Here is a 22,388-nt window from a genome sequence, read left to right on the forward strand (position 1 = left end):
TGGAAATATTTAGGTAAGAAACCTAAGAAACAGGGGCCTCCTGCATTGCTCAACAGGTAAAGTGATTGAACTCAGTGATCCTGAAATTGATTGATTATTGAGAAAGTTAAAGTTAAAAGGAAAATAAACATTGAAAACACACCAAACAAAACTGCTAGTTAAAAAAAAAATTAAAACAATATTAGTAGAAGAGCCAACAAAATTTCATTTTGTGGCAACAGTTATCACTCAGACTGGTCATACAGTAATTATCTTGCTTCAGTGCAGCAAATTCTTAATTACTCAACAAATTCACATACTTTCTTGTCTCCTGCAAACTTATACAGGGGATGTTTGAGGTTTAGGAACTGTACAGGTTTAAAATATACTGTACATAATGCAAATACTGTACATGTAGACAAAGCAAGAAAGTACTTTCATGCTTATGCTAATATCTTTACACAACATGCTGACAGTAGGAAACTGAGGACACTGCTGTACAATAAGGACCCTTCCAGGCTGTGCAATAATATTGCAAGACTAGAAATGCATTTATTTAGAAGCGTAATTACTAATGATCAATAAGCATGAACAAAAATGAGAGTTTTTGAAGAGTACTTTGCCCAAGTGCCTGAGAAAGAAGCAAAATGAAGAGCATTGAGTGATTTTAAAGCTAATCAATACTCTGAACGAGACAACCCTGGAAAGACAGGAAAAGGGCAGCAGAATGCTTCAGCATACACCTAAAAGTGAGGAGGTGGTAAGCATTGCTTCCTAGCAGCGCTAGGACCTGTTTTTTTTATTCCGGACCTAGGTGAGGTCTGTGTGGAGTTTGTACTGTATGTACTCCCCATGTTTGCGTAGGTTTCCTGTGGGTGCAATAGTTTCCTTCTCGTGTTTTGCTATAGTGCCTTCAGAGATGTGAACCTTGCTTTGCTGGACCTCCACTTTGCTACCAGTGTCCCTAATCTCTGTTCCCCTCGCCTTCTCTTGGGTTCAGACCTCTGCTTCACTCCAACAGACAGTAAGTGATGGGTACTGCGGTCATAAAATGAGACACATTATTAAAAAAATGTAGGTGTTTATGTTGCTACATTTACATCTTTTATGCAATGAGGGGCGCAATACAAAGACAAACAGAATGTACAGTTAAAAAGTGTAGCATTTAAATTAATGTTATATTATACCTGGACAAAGCACTTGTAAGACTGCATTTATAGTCTACAGTAGTTTACACTTGTGCAACATTGGAACAAAGATATTGTTGCTTTGGAACCAGGCAGGTGAAGAGCAACCAGACACATTACACTCCCAGCCTTAAAGGGCTGCCCTACCCTGAACGAGGTCACAAACTTAAATGCGGTGCAAGAAGGAGTAAAATTTAAGTATTGTTACGACCATGTGGAATATATTACAGTATCAAACTCACATCTTCCTACAATTCCTCTTTGTCCCATCATTGCTCTTTGTGCACTGACCTGACCTTGGATCTCTGATTAATGCTCCTCCCTGTGTGATCTCTGATTATGCTCCTCCCTGTGTGATCTCTGATTTCGCTCCTCCCTGTGTGATCTCTGATTTCGCTCCTCCCTGTGTGATCTCTGATTTCGCTCCTCCCTTTGTGATCTCTGATTTTGCTCCTCCCTGTGTGATCTCTGATTTCGCTCCTCCCTGTGTGATCTCTGATTTCGCTCCTCCCTGTGTGATCTCTGATTTTGCTCCTCCCTGTGTGATCTCTGATTTCTCTCCTCTCTGTGTGATCCCTGATTTCGCTCCTCCCTGTGTGATCTCTGATTTTGCTCCTCCCTGTGTGATCTCTGATTTCTCTCCTCTCTGTGTGATCCCTGATTTCGCTCCTCTCTGTGCCTCAAAACTGGAGACAGCAAGCAGTAAAGATGAGAACTGCACCATCAGTTACTACCTTCCCAGCTGCTCCTATTTATCCTGCACCATGATCCGCTTCTGCCACATCTGTTGAGCCGTAAACGACAGTGTATAAATGTAGAACAAACAGGCTACTAAAACTTAAGTGTCCGTTAAGAAGGAAATTAAATTTGAGAACAATATGACTTTTGTTAATAAATAGTGAGTTAACTGATAACAGGGATTAGTACCTACCTGATTATACCTGATGAGAATTCTGTTAATGCTCTCATAATAAAAAGGCTTTAAAGAATTTGAAATATGAATTTAAGACCTCTAATTTAAAATGCTTCTATATCTGTATTGTATTTTACGTGCATTGCTAAGTGTTGCAGATCATACACTCATGATTTTTGATTCTATTAATATTGCATTATGTTTTTTTATTGTATTCTTTGTGTAGTGCCTGGTACAGTATACAGGCATCAATCAAATACCTTAATAATTAATCATACTGTATCACCACTTTGTGCATCTTCCTGGAGTCCTTCTATAAAACAGGTTCTTGGATCAATAAGGTGATAGGAAGAGGAGAGTAAGTGTGAGCATTCTCATTGTTTGCAACACATTTTCTTTTCTGATAAGATTCTAGTTCCATCACATCAAGTTTCGCACAGGCAGGCTGCTGCTGCTAGCTAGCAGGAAAGTGGAGGGTGGAGGGATCTGGCCCCTGGAATCTGATGTCCAGCTCACATCTGCCTCCTTGTGTCTCCTGCCATCACTCATTCTGAAAGCCTGTCCTGTCTGCCACACACTAGGTCATCAAGTAACTGGCCAGAACATGGGCTGTGTTTCCTTCAATAACTGTCCCAGACCAGCAGCTTAAGCGCTCTGAGCTGCCGTGTGATAAACTGGACTCATAAAGGGTCAGCAGGCATCTTGGTAAGTGATCACTTTAATTACGGGCTTGTGCTCCATCCAGTTCACAACTCAGCTGCTTTACTGTTTGGCAGATTTCTCCTCAAATCTACCAGAGAGAACCTTGAGAAAAAAAAAGCATTTTACATTCATGTTCATTAATGAATCAGGTGGAAATGGACATCTTTGGAATTCACCATAAGTGATAATTACTCTGTTGTATGTTGTAACACTGGAGCGCTACGCTACACAGCAGACAGAAAAGAAACTACAGAAAGAAAGCGAGTAAGTAACAGAACCATTGCCTGTTCAACACTGGGGTGTTCTGGGCATTGCTCTGGATTGTTGAAAGATTCTCAGCGAAATAATGTTTGTTCAAGTCCGCTGCTGAAATGCAGAGTTCAGTTTCATCATGCCTCTTCTCCATCCCACAGCCACTCAACTCTGATTGAGGCCAATTGCCGCGGATAACAACTCCCCCACTGCAATGTGACGAGACAGCCGGCGACATCCCAGTCTCGGTGTTCCCCTGATCGCTGGGCACCTGGTTGAGAAGGGACTCTAGTGCCTCGCGTGTCTGAAAGACTAAATAAATATTTGATGCTTGTTCATTTTCTTTCACGTTTTGTTTTCATGTCCCCACTCCCCCTTCACCCCAACTTCGTCTTTGAAGCTGCTCCCTGGCTTATTCTTCACGTGAAAGGTGGGGTTCCCCCTGTTTTCAAACAGCTGGTCATTCTCCTCAGCTTGGTGAGTTGGCCCAGTAAAGCTCACTATTCAATTACTATTCACTACTTTTCACGATTCAATTAGTATTCACTATCACCTTTATTAGAATGCAGTAAACCAAGTGCAAAAGAAGAAGCATCTGAAGAGTTCTGCTTCCATGTTGCATATAGAAAGCTAAAATTAGCCAGACAGACAGCTCTTTCAAATCTCGGTGACAGACAAAGACAGGCATAAAACAGAGCAGTAATTATAAGCTTGAAAAAGATCGAAAAAGGAGAAAAAAAAATAACAATGGGCAAAAGGCACAAAGCAAAGGAAGGAAAGACAGGAAACCTTTCGGAACAATTTGAAACTGTGTTCCTGGAAAACTAAATAGGCTTTCCACAATGTAGTGTGACAGACTGTCACAATAGCTAAAGGTCAGGGGCTTCAGCTGGTCCGTCGCTTTCTGAGTGAGCTGCCCTCCCTAGAACTCCTCCCTCCTTCATCACCACATGATGGAATCTGTCTACACAACTCTCCTCCACAAGGATATAATATAATATAATATAATATAATATAATATAATATAATATAATATAATATAATATAATATAATATAATATAATATAATATAATATAATAGCAATTACATAAGTAATCACTTGCTCTGAATCCATGCCTGTGTGTTGCGGAGGTTGTCTTTGTGAAAGTGTTTGTCTCCAGTTCATACTGAAGATTTCGAAGAGGTCGGGGTGAAGGGGATCAGGACAGGCAGACAGTTTTCCCAGAAGCCAGTCTACCTGCCAGTGTGCCTTCGGACGATGGGAAGAAACCAGAGCACCCGGGGGAAACCCACACGAACACGGGGAGAACATGCAGGCTAACCATTGGCCGCCATGTTGTCCCTCAGGTATACAGTACACGCAGTATATTTGTGAATATGCACAGACACATGTGGGATTAAAGACAATATCAAATATATGGCTTTTTCATTGACTAGTTTATCCTGCTCATTAACGGTTAAGGATAATCAAGACTTGACAAAAATATGCAAAATTCATGGCTAAAAACAAGCTAATTTCATGCATAACCCAAAACTCCAACTGTTGCAGGATGAACATCCCTGGTTACATGAAAAGACGCACCTGAGTCAGAACAGAAGACACTGTGCATAACGACATTCTTTCACATCCGCACTCTGCTACCAAAAATAGTGAATATCCTAAGATAAGAACCACAGCTTTTCATTTCGGGATTTCACAGCAGAAGTGCTGGATTCGATGACAGCAGCCATATTGTATGTGAGATATGTTTGCCTTCCTAAATCTAGTCAATGATTATTGTCATGTGAATATGAGTTGCTTCTTAAATGATCAAACAGTTAGCATGACTAATGCAGTCTTGGGCCATTCAAGACTAAAAATGCTAACAACCTTTAGAACTTGCTTTGGCTGATGCACCTTTTTTAAGAAATAGACTTTTCATGGCTGTGCGGCTTAGAGACCTGTCAGAGAGAGAGAGAGAGAGAGAGAGAGAGAGAGAGAGAGAGAGAGAGAGAGGGCAGGATCTTCACAAAGTGGAGAGTGAAAGATCTGCTGTACCTGGCGTCCAATCACTTCACTTTATAAGAAGCTCCCGACTAACCGGCTAATAGCGAAGGCAGGGCAGGTTAGGGTTCCGTTAAAGACCACGGAAAAGGCGAGTCATTTTCCATGGGGTTGCAGGAAAAAGGTTTAAAAAGGGAAAGCAGTGTTGCCACACAGGATAGGTTAGCAGGGAGAAGCGCTGTGCTGCTCACCCGTTATTTAAGGTCAGGATGTCAGGGGAGTCCGGTAAGGCAAAGCAGATATCTGACCTAGTCAGGGTTATCAGCCTTACTTCCAGGATCCCTCAGATAAATAGCAAGAGATATACGTAGATAACAGGTTGCTTTATATGTGTAGATCCCCAACACCATGCTAACAGCTTAAGGACACCTTGCCACAGTGCTGCGATGGTGAAAAACAGTCTTCTTCTCATAAGTTAGTGCTGTCACTAGTGGGACATGAGTCCCGTCATCTCCCTTCCTGCAAGAGTATGTCACCATTAAGAGAGGAACAATCTGGATGTAATGAGTCACCAGTACGGCTCAACGACACAAGTTGTCTGTCTGTTGTTAATAAAAATATCTTCTATTCACCTGAAGGTAAGATGAATTATCTACCGACTCTTGTCGGGAAAGGAAAGTGACAGTGTTTTGTTTTTTAGTTTTGAGTGCCTTATACATCTACAAGTACATTAATGGCTCTTTAGATTAAAGGTTAATCTGAAATACTTCCCCTCCCTCCTTATACAGCTGATTAAAAATGGACCTATTTTGTTTTTCAAGTCTGGAATCACTACACAAAGTATGTTGCTTCTTGTAATATTTAAAATACTTTTCTATCGTTATTTCTAAAATTTCTAATAACAACCATCCCTTTCCAGTTCCCTTGGCCTTGACACTCACTACACAGAACACCTTTACTCAAAATAAAACCACAGAATTGTGGTTTGGCCATGTGCTCAGGTCTCTGGAGCTGCCTGGGGAGAGAGGTAGGCCTGTCACAAACGAGTGGAGCCATTTGGTAGTCATGGTAGCTAATTGTTCTGGAGACCTCTTCCAGCTGTATCTGAAAAAAACAGGGCTTTGCCTCCAACAACATGCTGTTGGTAGCTTGTTTTTATGTTCCCACAAACATGTGTGTCACCTGTTTTCAGAGTTTAAATGCACTTCCACATCGAATCCACAATCTGGATGCAGAACAGATGATGGCGTAGTTGCTAACTCATCATCATGTAGTTTTAGGAATGTGGAGAGTCCAGAGAGATCAAGCATTGTGTAGAGATGCTAAACCAATCAGAAGCTTACAGTACATGCTTGAAGCCGACTTTCCTATCTAACTCTGAACTCCACAAGGTGATGATGGAAGGATTGTAAAACTGGCATATAACATTCATATCTTTTTCCTGTTGACTTTGGAACACATTACATCTTAAGTATTTTTTGAAACATCAATAAAGTATTGCAGGAGTGTATTGGAAAAAATACAAAAGCCTTTGTGATTTAAGTTGACCTAGTTCAGCACACCAACACTGAAGAAGACAGCGAGGCTGTGTCTGACCTCTAAGGACTGTCTGAACTGCACCAGAAAGCTGGAAAAATTCCACTCCAGACATGAAACAAAAACTATTGTCATCGGCTGAAGACATGGGTTAATAACTTACATTTAAGCAGTAGACTGACAAGGAGTGCATTCAAAAACTCTTCTATTTTACTGCAAAATGTAGTCCACGTTCTTTGATCTCTTAATAAAAACTAAAATGGGACATCTTCTTCATTTCTTTGTTGCTTATCTTGAAACATTTGCAACTACTTTCGGGAAACCAGGAGCAAATAATTGAGCTTGGGTTGCTCATTTTGAAAATCACATTCTGATACTCAGCTTGATGTAATGATGAGGAGTTTGATAGTGAATATTTGGGCCAACGGTTTCTTTCAAGTCTGTTTTACAGGTTTTCTGAGGATTGAAAGGAAGGGACCCAGTGTAGGGCTGTAAAGCTATACTGACTCAGCTAAATGTATTATTCAACACTCGATAATGACTCATTCAAGTGTTCCTGAACCTGTCAAAATGTCAGTGCCGTATTGCACAGTGCGTAAGCATGTCTCAATAACCGAAGCTGCTATTTCATTGGCTAGAAAATTAGAAATGGTCTAATTCAGGGTGGTTCCATAGTCTGGATTATGTCAATATTTGCTTAATGGGACCAATTTATCAACTTCTCTGACCTATTCAGGTGCTGCTGCTTTAAAGATATGTTTAAAGAGTTGTACTAGGCCTGTTTTAGTCTGTGCAGACTGTCGATCTGTGCATTCACAATACAGACAGCAGCTACTACATATTCAGAATAGCGAACCTTCATAAAGCTCAAAAACGATATTTCTAATTTTCGAAATAAACTGCATCTTCAACATTTTGTTATGCAAACACCCTGCCTGTAATTATTATTTATTACCCACTATATTAAATGTTCTGCTCCAATTTCCGGTTGTCTCAGGATCACGTTTGCAATATTTCCATGTCTACTCCATGAGTAAGTTACAACGGGAAAGCTTATGGGCAACACTGCAATATGCTCTGTGTTCTCGCATAGAGCAGGTTAACCTAATGGAGTCTGCCGAGTAGTCATCTGTCCGAATGGATCTTAAAAGGCACAACCTTTGAAAGGAGATGGGAATGTGATTTAAAAAAAAGGCATCTGAAGCATTAGGTGCAGGAAAACCGCTGTCAGGACCCAGAAGCAGCTGTTTTCCACTGTTACTGACACGCCAATGAGGGACAGAGAGCAATGAGGAATCTGTAAGGCGTGTAGATTTCTAGCCCTCCATCCCTCTTCTAACCGCTTCTTCCAATTCAGGGTGCGGGTGTCCTGGCAAGGAACGGGTGCAAGGCAGGGTACACTGATCCATCTGGGGCCAGTGTTCCCAGAAGCCAATTAACCCACCAGCATGTCTTTGAACCATGGGAGGCAACGGAGGCACACAGAGGAGACCCACACAGACACGGGGAGAACCTACAAACTCCACACAGACAGCACCCCAGGTCTGGAACTGAACCCAGCGCTGCAAAGCAACGATGCTTTAAATAAAGGGGGTAAAGGAAGTTCACAGTTTGGAGCCGCTACAAGAAAAGGCAGCCCCTCCCTCCTATTGATCTTTATCCTTTGACTCATCAGCTCATCTTAATTCCCCTTTTGTCCTATAACTGCTGAGTATTTTGTTTAAACAGAACAGTAATGTGACGCAATGCAGCTCGACGGTCACAGGTTCAAATATGAGGTTTTGCTGCTGGGATGCATGTGTCTATCATATGAGTAATAACAACGAATCGGGTGCCAGACCATTTACATCTTATATCATGCTGGTGAGCAAGTGTGGTGATGCCAGTACAGGAGTAACATGTGTTTTGATCTTAGATTTTGCCAGCATTTTAGCAGGTGAATTCTTAGTAAGATGAGCAATTATAATAAACTCAGATTTCTTTAAAAAGTACAAAACGTGGCATTACAGCAGTCTAATCTAGACTAGACTAGACTAAAGACATGTATTAATTTTTCAGCACCAGAAAAAGAAAGGAATGATCTAATTGCTTGCAATATAATGCAAATGGCAGAAGGACAGTTTAGTAATGTGTTTAATGTATGATTCAAAGCACAGATCAACCCCAGATTCCTAAAATCAGATGCAACACTTGAGGTAGAAAAACCCAACTCGGTTTCTATAATGCAATAGACGAAAGTGTTCATACGAACTTTAAAGCGAAACAAAAACCTTTAAGGTCTGTTTTTTTTATCATTTACTAAAAGAACGGTCTTTTGCATGAGTGTTTCAGATTTCCTCTGCGCGATACATCTTCCGACTTATTACTCGCAAGCTCCTTCCCATATAAACAGACTCCTTCTCCCTGTCGAGAAAAAAAAAAGTCTAATCAATTTCCTTTTTTTCTGTTGCCATGGAAACTGTCCAAGTGAGAATTTGGAGGGCATATTTCCTCTCCCCGTTTTAATATTTATTGCTCGGGAGCCTTCATCACTTTTCTTCCTCCGTTCGCCCTTTTTCGTAGATGTCTAGCCCTGCCAAAGCCAATTTCATGCAAGGGCACAGGGGGGGCTCTGGAGGATGTCAGGGCTGGTAAAGCATGTTCCTTCGCCAATCACCCAAGCTGGGTATTTTCGTAGATGCCGATTTCCGTGACGCCCTCCCCTTTGCATCTCCTCTCTCCTGTTTTCAAAGCCTCTCTGGGGTCAGAAACAGGAACCAGCGGACTGACCACAGGGTTTCTGAGTGGGTGTGTTGTGTGGACAGGTTGTGTTAATGGTGCTACTGTTTGCTCAATGACTGAGCGCTTCAGTGCGGAGTCAAAGCCTCTGTGCAGGTTTTATTTTTAGCAGCAGGAGCGCAGCCTCACACACAATCGCTGTCTATTCGGCTGTGGTATCTGATTTGGGAGTCTGCTCTGCTCTTTCATTACCCTTTACATCCTGCCTGGCCAACAGGGGCTGCTCTCCCCTGTAAGGTATTCTTTCGTGAAGTTAAAATGTGTTTTTTTTTGTGAATGAAAAACCAGCAAAAGGATTTAAGCTGATGAGGACTCTGGGATCAATTTCAGCAAAACCGGACCTAACCCGTGTGTACTGTACGTATGAATTAAAGGACAAACAATACATTAGGAGGATTAAGTAAAGGGGCTTTCAGTCCATAGATGGCTCTATGATAAATATGCAACTAGGAAAATAATAAAAACTTCAGCACTTTCAGAAATTAAGGAGAACACAAAAACCAAACACCTCATTTAAGAATGCTCAGGACATTAAAAGCAAAATGCAAAGTCATATTGTATGTTGCCATCAAGCTCATGCTTGAAGACATTTCAACAGTGGCGCATGTAGAAAATGAGGGGGAATGGAAGGTGTGCATGGCTGTGTCTGGCACACCCATGAACAGCCCATGACACCACGACACCTGAGTGAGGCAAAGATCACATAGAGAGAAGCTGCTCCAACTCTTGCAGAATGAAAATGTTCAGTATCGCTGTGCCTGTTTCAGTTTGCTGGTTCGTGTGAGAGCCAGGGCCTGTCCCTGGAAGCAACTAGCACAAGGCAGGGTACAAGTGACCCTGGACGAGACACCAGTCTATCGCAGGGCACACACAGATGCACACTCACACCAGGGCCAATTTTCCCAGAAGCCAATTGTAACACTGTTTCACTGACTTCTTGGTCGGTAAAAATTTGTCTGCCATTGTGTTGATACGTTGGGAGTGTGCTGTAAAAACAATTTCCCAAATGGGGCAATAAAGCCTAAATTAATTAATCTTTCATAATGTCCTTGCCTTGTGCATGCTGGGTGAACGTGCAGACTCCACACAGACAGCACCCCAGGTCCAGAATCGAACCTAGGGCCCCAGCACTGCAAGGCAGTAATGCTGAACATTGCGCCTCCATGCTTCCCTGTTGCTCGCAAGTGAAAATGAAAATCTACTTGACATTGAATGTTAGAAGAGAAGGCATAAACAAACCATTAAAGCTCAGCAGGAACAGGGCACAGGAAGGACTACACTCTGAATGCACCTTCACAGGGTAATTTAGAGACACCAATTAACCCAGACACCAGGCTGGACTGTGGCTAAACAGATCACTTGTAACATTTGGAAAAAGTCCCTGAAGAGTCAGTGCTTCCCCTGTAGGAACCCTTTCAGTATCGCATTATGAGGTGTTTTATCATTAACAGATCTAACATTTGGGGGATCCTATTTAAAGTGTGTACGTTTTCTGTGGGGAAGTGTGCTCTAGAGGACAACGTTTAGAAAAGCAGGATCTGGATGCACACTGAGGTTCCCTCTTGTTATTGTACTTCCCTGAAATTCAACAGCTGACTCAAAAGTATATATTTTTTTCAGAATATTATCTCGAATCACAAACACATCCTTTGGATTTTTTTCAAACGGCTTTCCAGAGTATTAGGGGTATAAACACAATGGAAAAGGTTTACTGTTTCCCGGCCCTCACAGGACAGAAGCAGAGAGCTAAAGGAGACCTCCCTGAGCCCAGGCAGCCGAGGTCCCTGCTATGCGCAGTGAGGGCGATGACGTCACCGTATCCGAACTAGCTCCGCTATAGAACAGATACTCTCTGACTGCGTCAATACACAAGCAATAGTGTACAGCAAGGACAGGATCCATCTGTTTTCTTATCCAGTTCAGGGTCGCAGGCCAGCAGAGCCATGAGCGCAAGGCAGGGTACACCCTTCCCTGGATGCCAGTCGGTCGCAGGGCACAGACAGACACACCGCCACCAAGGCCGATTCTACCGAGGCTAATTAACCCGCCAGCATGTCTTTGGATTGTGGGAGGAAACCGAAGCGCACAGAGGAAACCCACACAGACACGGGGAGAACATACAAACTCCACACAGACAGCACCCCAGGTCTGGAACTGAACCCAGGGAGCCAGCGCTGCAAAGCAACAATGCTAACCCCCCAAAACATAGGGAGAACAAACAAACGCCACACAGACAGCACCCCAGGGCCAGATTTGAACCCAGGGCCCCAGCACATTGAGGCATGTTAACCACTGCACCACAGTGCCACCCCCTACATAATTTTCATATATATTCAATGGAAATTAATACTCTATAAGCAATTTCTGCTTTGTATTAACAGAGATGCATTCAGTGCGTTCTGGGTATGGCCGCTTTCTGAATCATTAAAAGTTGAAATGCTGGATCTTCTGTTCTGAATTAAGGGCCAGCAGATCACTTGTTCAATCGGCAGTGAGCAGTGACCTACCAGTAACAACAAAACAAAAAAGAAAAGGCACAATATACAGTATGCTGGAGGTTCGATCAGGTAGGCAGAAGGCTGGAGTGATAACTAAAGAAAATTTGGGGACAAGTGATCAATGTCATCTCTCAGATCTGGGCCCCCGGTGACAAAGTAGAAAGAACTATCAGCAGTTTGATAAAGGCTTTAAAAGCATCAAATCCTGTTTAGTAATTAACATATTTAAACATCAAAAACTAGAAGCCTGAGGTTTAGCTATCAGCTCCCCTCTCTCGAGTGACGTCCACCTGCCTGGTCACGCTCAGAGTGCCTTTCCCATATTTTATTTTCTCTTCTGAGTGCTGACTGTTAATGATGTACATTGCAATAATGAGCTGTTTATATCTGCCTGCATCGTGACCCACAGATTGGCACACCTATGATAACTTCCACTGCTCATAGTGATAAGCATATACTGTAAGGTAATCAGACATAGGCCCAAGTAAAAAGGTGAGTTTTAAGTTTAGGTTTGAAAAGAGTCAGAGAATCCGCCTCTTGAAGATTTAGAGGAAGGGCACTTCATAACCATGGTGCAGCAACAGAAATAGGTGCGAAATTTAGTCTGGGTACAGCAAGCAAAGGACCAGCCTGAACTCAGCAGAGCCTACAGGAGGGAGTGTAAACACAAAGGACTTCAGAGATGTGTGATGGGGCCAGATTATTCAGAGCCTTTCAAGCCAGTAACAAGATCTTGTATTGAGTACATGACAGTAGATGTAGAGATAAGTGTAGGAGTGATCTGCTGCCAGGGTCTGGTGTGAGTAAGAAGGCGAGCTGTTTTGGACATATTGCAGCTTTCTGAGGAGAGTGTGAGGGAGCCCATAAAGCACCGAGCTGCCGTAATCGAGCCTGGACGTCACAATATAAAGGCATGAATCTCAGGCAAGCAGCTAAGCATCAGACGGAAGAGGTCGACCGCGGAGCGTCTCCAAACCGAGCCGAAACCCCCACTCACCCAGCACGCCCAGGCGGTAGTTCATGGTGACCACAATGACGTTGCCGTAGGCAGCCAGCACACTGGCATCGAACATGTTGCCCGTCCCCTCCATGTAGGAGCCTCCGTGAATGAACAGCATCACAGGCTTCTTCCTCCGGTCGCGGATATCTGGAAAGACAGAGAGACAGAGGGGCAAGACGAGAGTCGGTAACGAAGCTCAGGGAACAGCTAGCTGTCTGAGATATTACACCAGTGGTTTTAGAAAACAGAACAATGTATAGGACTGAATTTGATAGATTCAACCATTCAACCGTTTTCTAACCAAGTCTTCCAATTCAGTGCTGTGGGGGAGCTGGAGCCTAACCTGACCAGCAACGGGCACAAGGCAGGGTACACCCCGGACGGGACGCCAGTCCTTCGCAGGGCACACACAGAAACAAACATGCCCACGGCATTTAGCTCTGTGAAAACAGCAAATCAAAGTGGTCCGGAGTGCATTCCGTGCAGACTTTCACATGCACTCTGATTTGGAATTTAGTTGACTGCTCGACGGGTTTTATCACAATGAAGAGTTTGAGCACAGCTGCGTCTGCTCCCCCATCAAGAGTGGGTTTGAAATTCGTCCCACAGTGACCCTTCCACTGCTAGCTGTTTACATGTATATATACTCAGACGGTAACAGGGGTTTTGCAAGACTGGATTTGTCAAGTCCACAGAACTCTGTCTGCTTCGGTGTGATCTACTACATGCCATAGTTTGGAGCATCCTCGCTACAGTCAGCAAGTGACACAGCCCTGACTTGAGCTAGCAATTCTAAATCTAAAACAACGGGCTCAGAAAGGCAATCAGAAGAACTAAACTGGTCATTCACAGATCCCCTGATTTTGTTCAGTTTTATTTGAAGTTTCTGGCACAAGCCCTGTCTATCCAAACTGTGATTTGCATGAATGGCACGGAAGGCAGGAGGAGTCCCTATTGTACAGTACTGTATGTGTTTAAGAGCTGTCCTGTCTTGTAATCCCCCACTGTAGGCGCTAGCCCATCATGTACAGACAACCTTAGTCAGTGCTCAGACGCTAACAGGTGAATGTAGAACAGGCACATTTCCGAGGTGCTTGACATAGTTATGATTCGTGTTTCATTTTAAGGGCAACCCCCTGCAAACACAGGAGTGTAGTCAAAAAGGAATGCGCCTTTCATCCCTCCCCCAAAAAATAAAAATGCAGCGCTATCGTCTGGCAAGTCTAGGTGTCGATACAGCGCAGTGTTCTGGATAATTAATGTGAAAAACCTTTCGAGTGTAAGCATAAATAAGAGCAATAACATCTGTTTACCCTGATTAGCTCCGAGCTCGCAGTGGAGAGCGGGCAGGAGTGCAGGGTGCAGCCTTTCCTTTTATTGGCTGCTGCAGCTGTGCGCTGAAGAACCACTGCAAAATAATCTGCTATCGGATACAGCCTCCCCCCCTTCCCGCCATACTTTCCTCTCTCTCACACACAGGCAGCTGCGTGCCGCGGTGCCGTGTTGGCATGGCAACTGCCTGCATAGCCTCTGTAGCCATTCCATCACGTCAGCCCCCCCCCCACTCCCCCACGACCCTGTGTTACCAAGGAAACAGACTCCTGTTACGCATCTCTACCCAAATCACTGCCGATCACAAGAAGTGCTGAATGTACTCTACTTGACCTGACCGTACAGATTAGCGGAGCAATTTTTAGAGGTCTGCTTACTAATGAATTACAAGACTACCCTTTTTGTCCAGTCTTTCTTATCATGCTTCAGAGCCTCTAACTGCAATTATGCGTGTCGGGGAATCTCAGCCTAGGGCTCCAGTTTCACTCTGTGGTGCCACTTTCGCTGAAGATAGGTGCAGGCCCAGCCGTTATGGTGAAGCAACTGGGAAGTTCCTGGCTCAAACCCTGGGTCAGCTGCTGACCTACTGTACAGATGTATTCCTGGTCAATCTGTGGAACATGTGGAAATTAAAAGAGAAATGCACGGAGGTCTATGGGTGCCCATCCAGCTTGCAGACGCCTATGCTCTAAGATCTTGTCAAGAAGATGAATGAGGTTTTGGGATCCATAGGCTCCTACCAAATGAGTGAGACTGTGAGGAAATGTAACCCTGGGTTACGGTTTTTTCTGTCCATCTGAAGAAGGACTTACTCTGTGTCTCAACTGAGCCTGGAACAAATTATTTTGGATTATTTAAACCTATACTCCATAAGAATTTCCTTAATCATCCATCCATCCATTTTCTAACTGCTCCACCCGATTCAGGTTTGCGGGGGAGCGGGAGTAATCCCAGCAAGCAACGGGCAGGATACACTGTACCCTGGACAGGACACTGGTCTATCTCAGGGCAGACGCACAGGCACACAGACACTCACACCAGGGCCAGTCCACCCAGAGGCCAATTAACCTACAAGTACAGTACAGCTGTGGGAGGAAACCTGAACATGGAGAAAACGTACAAACTTCACACAGACAGCACCCCAGGAACTGAACCCAGGACCCCAGAGCTGGGAGGCAGCAATGCTAAACACTGCTTCACTGTGTCACTCATTCATTAATACACTGCAGCCTCAGCTCCTCTTTTGTACTGGTGCCAAGTTCATTGACAGGCTCAGTGACCCTACTGATGAGGGGGAAACCAGTTACTTGAGCGAAATGGGAAACACACCTACTGTATCTTCAGCCAGCCTGCTCAAATATCAATCAAATGTTGCCAGACCTCAGTGTAGTACCTGAAGCTATGCTTTTATAGTAAGCTTACATGTGTAAAAACAAGATTACAATATACTGCACAAGCATGTACAGTGAGAACATGGGAATATATGCAACAAAAGGAGGCCATTGCACCTCCACACATCTACAGAACATAAGAAAATAATCATGATGATGATAAATGAGGAGAGGCCTTTTAGCCCATCTAGTTTGTCTGGGGGTTATTGACAACTGCGGGGAATATTTGGAAATCAACCTTTGATTAGATTTGCAAGTTTGTTGCCCTGCTCTTTTTCTATAAGCTTCGAGACACTTCTGATTTCTTACAACGTCCCGAGTCAGAATCATTGGTTGTGTGTTTTGCACAGCTCAGCTTACAGTTGTGAAGCCTGCAACCTCTCACATGGGCCAATGAGGAAGTGTACAGTGGGTAGACCCGCCCACCTTCCAGCCACTCCCCATTAAACTCATCACAGGCAACGCAGCCCCATGCCAGACGCTCAGCGCTGATTGGAGGAGAGACATGGCCCTCACCAACAACACCTCAGGCCTGCAAGCAGCAGGGAGGCCACAGGGGGTCATCGTTTCCAAGCGCTGGAACCCTGGCTGATTAATCCCACCCAGCTCTCGGCGCCACCCCTTGGGAAATCCCAGTCACAGTGGGCTAGTAACATGACCCAGCCCCAAACCTGCAACCGAAGACCTTAGTCTGTGCTTGAGCAAGCACCATTACCTTGGGTGTTTTTTTTCATACCTCTGATCTGTAAACTACACTTTGTGTTAGACATGCAAACCTAAGATATGGAGCACTCTGGAATAAAATAACCTCCTGCTTAAGCCCATACCATTTATTATTAAGATTAGTGACTACTTTTTGGTTTAAAAAATCCCAATGTGGAAACATGAAATCGGAGTTTATCCATTTAAAAGTGGAAGAGATTTTTAAATTCCCTTATTCAAGTTATACATATATACAGTATGTCTCCTGGCATGCACACACTCTTAGGTCAGGAAAATAGAACATGCACTGTGGATTTTATGGAAGAAGAGAAACTGTGAAAACACCAGACAAGTGTGAGCACACTGTGCACAATTATTTCAGGAAAACAACAGGGTAAAGATGTTATGATGACTTCCAGACTCCCATATGACAGCAGTGTGGAGCAGGGGTGAGAGGATATAGACTCATAATTAGAAGAAACAGCTGTTCCACCCTTCAGCGCGGTACTTGACTCCGATTACTCCAGTATTTTTCGCAGCTGAATACATGGGTGCAAACGTAAGTCACTTTGCATAAAATCTAAAATTCTCAGCCAGATGTAAATAATAATCGTGCTGAGCAACTGGATTCTTACAATAATGTTTCATTGCATGTCGTCTGAGATTATTTCTAATGACTAAACTAGGAAACAACGCTATGCCAAACTTATTTCTTATATGCATATGCATGCAAAGAAAAACTTCTTATGGCCCATTAAAGGTGAAAGCACTGAAACCCACTGACAAATAGAACACAGAAAACACTTAAAAATAAACACTGGCTTCCTAATACACCGTGAAACACGGAAGAACAGAAGCCCTAATTATTGTATGCAATTGTAATATATTATTGTCTGTGGACAGTCACAGTGCATAAATCAGGTGAGCTGCATCTGTGTGACGAAGCTGCGAGGGGCTGTTGCTGTCCTTTTACTGTAAGGGAAGGTCTGGCTTACAGCCAAGGTATTGCTGAGTGACTGACACGTTATTATCCTTGGGTGCAGATCATTGGTCATGAATTACCACTTCGTTAAATGCTTGCTTTTAGACAGAAAAGACATCTCTGGTAGGCCAGGAGCACAGCAAAGGTGCTGTGTTTTGTATTTAAAATCTGCTGCTTGTTTAGCAACAATCACACCTCTGTTTGAAAGGATTCTCTCCACTCCCCTTTCAGGTCTAATGTCAAGATAGCCCTCTTATGTCTGGCTTTCTCCTCCATTATTACCTGCTTGTTGTCATAGCTGCCACTAGCAGATTAAAAGGCAATGTCCTGCTTACATATTCTGCTTTTTTTGGAATTTAGACTTTTAAGATGGGGCGGCAAAGTGGCATACAGGTTAGCATTGCCGCCTCTCAGTGCTGGGGCCCTGGGTCCAATTCCTGGTGTGCTATCTGTGTGGAGTTTGCTCGTTCTTCCTGTGTTTACACAGCTTTCCTCTCCCAGTCCAAAGGTTAACTGGTAGGTTAACTGGCTTCTGGGAAAACTGGCCCTGGTTGTGATGGACTGGCGTCACATCCATGGTGTATCCATCCCTCCTTGCGCTCGATGCTTGCTGGGATAGGCTACAGCTCCCCAGCATCCCTGTGTTGGATAAAGTGGATGGTTGGATGAAATTTTAAGATTCCTGTAAATTTTGTTGCCTGAAAATCATATGAACTGGGTCCTGCAAGTATCTGCAATTCATGCTGTTCACCATCAAGACTGGGCTCTGGTCTCTGAGCCCTAGATGCCATAAGTTATTCCAGTTCATTCCACAAAATGTACAAGGGTGCTTGAATCCCTGAAGAAAACCATTGTTTCACAAGCAACTTGAGGACTTGCGCTGTCCTGCAGGAATGTTATCATGTCACTCTGTGCTTTCAGCTCACTGGAAGGGCAGACAATGAGGTCTCAGGACTTGATTGATGTAGCTCTGTGCTGGGAGGTCTGCCATCAATCACTACAAGTAGAGTACTGAAGCAATTAGACACTCCTCGTCAGTGGGTCTGTTACACAACAATTAGCATATCATCTAAGCCACACTTGCTGACGTCCACACAAAACCTTGATTCACGGCTGACATGAGGACTTGTCTCCACTGCTGGTGAGCCATCTGAGGCGTTGATCCAACATACCGATGACATGAAGGCACTGTTCTGCTCATTACTGATTCCTTTCTGTGTGCTTCTTTCTTATTTTCATCAGACTTTAATATTCAACATTTCAAATGTCCTCATCATTTGTGCCCAGTCAGTGAGGTGATTTTCGAAATAGGAGAAGTCATGCAAGTGGATCCTGATCGGGTATGAATGATGGATTTATCAAAATAGTGCTGTATACTTTTCTGTCTGAAAACATACATGCACAAATTGTTTCTTTAGATGCTTGATGCGTTATTTAAGTCACTAAACAAAATTCATTCTTCTTTCTGCATCCACTTATGAACAGTATAATTGAATTGGAACCACTTTACTCTAAGTGGACTTAGATCTACAGTACAGTATATAGAGCTGCTCTCAATGTAACAAAATAACACACCAATAATAACTGATTTTGTAATCCTTTTCATACACCCACGACATTCTGTAGCCTAAAGTCTCCTGCTGCTGGTCTGCATCTCTGCAGATAAATCCGTTGGTTCTAGTTCATCAAAAGATTATAGATGGCAGTGCACTGCGAAAACTGGGTGGAAGAATGCCTAGAGTGTGTTTGAGGCAGTAATTGCTAAGAAGGGAGATGAAATTGTGCAGTTAATGCCAGAAGCTCATCAAATCTTTTTGCCTTGTATTTTGAGATTGAAAACGTAAAGGAACAGAAACAGAAATGATCTTTTCTCCATTGACTCTGTGATTTTGAGGACTGATGAAAGCATATGTGCAAGCATGGGTATAAAAGAGTCGAGGGCAAATGGACAATGGGGTGTTGCTGTGCAGACTTTAGTTCAAGGCCTGGCTCTAGTATTAGTGCAATCTGAGGTTTGTAACCCTAAGCATGATGACTCCTGTCTGTAAGTTACCCCGTATAAGAGAGACTGCCACGTGACTGATTCATCTCCATCTATCCATCCATCCATTTCCTTCAATCACTTCATCCAAGTCAGGGTCACGGAGGAGCCAAAGCCTATCCCGGCACGCAATAGGCACAAGGCGGGATACATCCTGGACAGGACACCAGTTCATCGCAGGGCAGACACTCACACTAGGGCCAAATTCCCCGGAAGCCAATTAACCTACATGGTTGTCTTTGGACTGTTGAAGAATCCCGAGCACCCAGAGGAAACCCACACAAACACAGGGAGAACACACAAACTCCACACAGATACCACCCCGGGTAGGGAAACGAACCCAGGACCCCAGCTGCAAAGCAGCAATGATAACCACTGCATCACTGTGGCTCATTAGCTATTGGTTTTTAAAATGAGTGTGTGGCTGTGGAAACTAAAACTAGCAACACCATGGCTACGGCATGATTTCAGCTTTTTATGTTTCTCGCTTTTTTCACTGTAGGGGGTCCCCCTTTGATATTTCTGAGCTCCTTCCTGTTCCAATTGGTATCTTTAATTTCTAGGAGCTGCTGGCTTGGCTATAGGTGTTTTCAATCCCATTCGCACTGTACCATGCTCTGAGACACGCTGACAAAATACTGTTCGCTGAAACCTTTTATCTCCTCTAATTTCCTCACATTTCCGGCCAAGGGAGTTTTGTTTGGTCATGATGTTAATTGAGGATGTAAGCTAAACTGGAAAAAAAAGACTTATACAGTAAAAGAAATAAAGGACTGTAAATCAAGCCATGAAGAAAGTTAAAAAAATCTTACATTTAGGGTCCCTTTAAGAAGAAACACAGATGTAGCAAATCAATGATAAACATTTTTAGGCTATGACAGAGGTCTGGGCACTAGACTAGGTTCTCAAAGCACCAGAACTCCCCAACGATAGCTCCTGACAGCCTTCACTAATTACTCGGGAATCCATTAGCTATGGAGATGGACTTGGTTTTCTTTAAAGTGTTTGCTTTGATCCAATTAAACCATGTCACCACAGAACAATGGGTAGCCCCCTCTTGCATACTGTATGTTCACACTCCCAGGAATCTCCCCCAATGCCTTTACATCCCTGCTATTCTGGACTGCAGTGAGGAGTCTGGATGTTCTTTGACCTCTTTTCTTGCTTTTTAAAATGTGGTATTTGCATTTATCTATAGTTTCTTTTTGTGTCTGTCATTTGAAATGCCTTAATGGGTTAACAGTATTTTTTCACTGCAAGCGCTTGGTGAAATAAATTAATAGGACCTAACTGCATGCGTCCCTCTCAAACAGAAATATGTCTTGTTTCCCTCTCAACACCTGCTTTTTATTATTTGATTTTTAAAATTAATTTCCTTCTTCCTCATCTTATTCCCCTGCCAGCCTTCAGCAGCGCCAGTGAGTTACTTAGTTAACTGTACGCTTCCATTCTCCCCTTTCCCCCTTCCCACCTCCTTTTTAACATTCATTTCCTGTTTTACATCACTTCGATTTCTTTTCATGGTTGCACATTCATTCCTCCTCATCTGGCTCATCCCTCTTCCATCAAGACCTGTCACAGTTTGAAGGCTCAGAGTTTTTCTCCATTCCTCTGTCTCGTAGCTGTTTGCTAGTTGCCATTTGTGTTGGTTGTCTTTAGGTTAGCACCACATAAATGCAACCAGTTTACTAGTGCCAACGCCCCAGCAGGCATCACTGTTGCCCACATGAGAATAATCAGCCTGACTTTAGCATTCCCAGCAGGCCAACATTCAGCTCGTGGACCCTTACTGGGATGCCCAGCAACAATAGGTTAACAACACAGCAGAGATTTAAACTCAGCCCTGGCTGTAAGATTCATCCTGTGTGGCGACCAGTCTGGCTCAGTTCCTTTTTTAAACTCCTTCCTTCAGGGAAGACTTTTTCAAGCATCAGATGTCTTCCTGTTTAGTTCCAAAATAGCACCTCTCTAGAGCCCATCTCAATATGGAGATCTGGCTTACTGCATTGACTGAATACTCTATGCTGTGTACAGTATGTGTACAGTAAGTGTAATATGTGCCTTTGTTGATTTCATGCAAGAGTAATGTTTCTTGTTTTTGCTGTTTTTTTATCTGGGCTGCACTGGAACAAATTCCAATCATCTCTGTTGACATGGCAATAAAGTATTGAATTTAACTGAACTGAGATTGAAAATGAATTGGGTCGGCCCAGGACACCCACTAAGGAGCCGTTGAGGTAATGCACTCTGGCCTATCAACCCCTGGAGTGCTTTTCTTGTCAGGAATGTAACATCGAAGCCGACAAAATAGGTTATTTTGATTTTTCCTTTTACACGTCTTTCTGACTGTCTGTAAGTCTATATTTAAACAGAAAGGAAACAGACTGCAAAACTCCAGAAAATGTGGCTGGTCTAATTTAGCCTTGGGGGCTGTTTTATCGTTTCGCCTATGGCACAGCATATGTTTAAAAAGAAGTTGTGAGCTACTGTAGATCCTGGAGACATGATATTTATTACAATAAAATCAGAGCATGTTCATAATTTCAACAATCCATGCAGATGACCTGCAAGGTAAAATCAGCATGTACCCTCCCTTTATTTTAACAACCTTCTCATTCCTTGTGTTATTTCCTAAACAAAATAAACACTGTTCTAAATTCTAATTTTGGGGGGGAGTCAAGTTCCCTCTTTTATGACGCTGCGCTGATTTCATGCCCGTTGTCAGCAGATCTGGAGGAACAACCCTTCTGATCCAAACTGATGTTAAGTGTTGAACTACATGAACACTGGAGAGCCTGCATCTGCCTTCTGGGGAGGGTCAGAGTAGTCAAATTTAACCAGCAGTTGATCAAGTAAATAAAAATATCCGGATTTATTCCTTCAAAAATACTTTATTCACCCCCAGAGGAACAATTAAAGACAATTTGAACTGTAGTACTTGTGATATTGTTAGATTATGGGGTACACTGTTATTATTGTCACATGTATTTTCTAACCACTTTACCCAATACAGGGTCCCAGGGGGAGCTGGAGCCTAAACAAGCAAGAAATGAGTGCAAGGTGGGATACACTCCGGATGGCATGCTAGTCCTTCATAGGGCAGAAACACA

General features: G+C 43.3%; 1 protein-coding gene across 3 annotated transcripts in view; it reads right to left on the minus strand.

Moving 5' to 3' along the window:
- Window positions 1-22,388, minus strand: part of nlgn2a (neuroligin 2a) — a 234,534-nt gene that overhangs the window by 57,832 nt on the left and 154,314 nt on the right. For all 3 annotated transcript variants that reach the window (XM_088628444.1, XM_088628443.1, XM_088628442.1), the window contains one exon: window positions 12,828-12,977. In XM_088628444.1, the coding sequence (XP_088484570.1) occupies window positions 12,828-12,977 (150 nt within the window). The remainder of the gene's footprint in view (window positions 1-12,827; window positions 12,978-22,388) is intronic.

Source organism: Lepisosteus platostomus, chromosome 4 (assembly GCF_059453375.1).
Source record: "Lepisosteus platostomus isolate fLepPlt1 chromosome 4, fLepPlt1.hap1, whole genome shotgun sequence".
Lineage (NCBI taxonomy): Eukaryota > Metazoa > Chordata > Actinopteri > Semionotiformes > Lepisosteidae > Lepisosteus > Lepisosteus platostomus.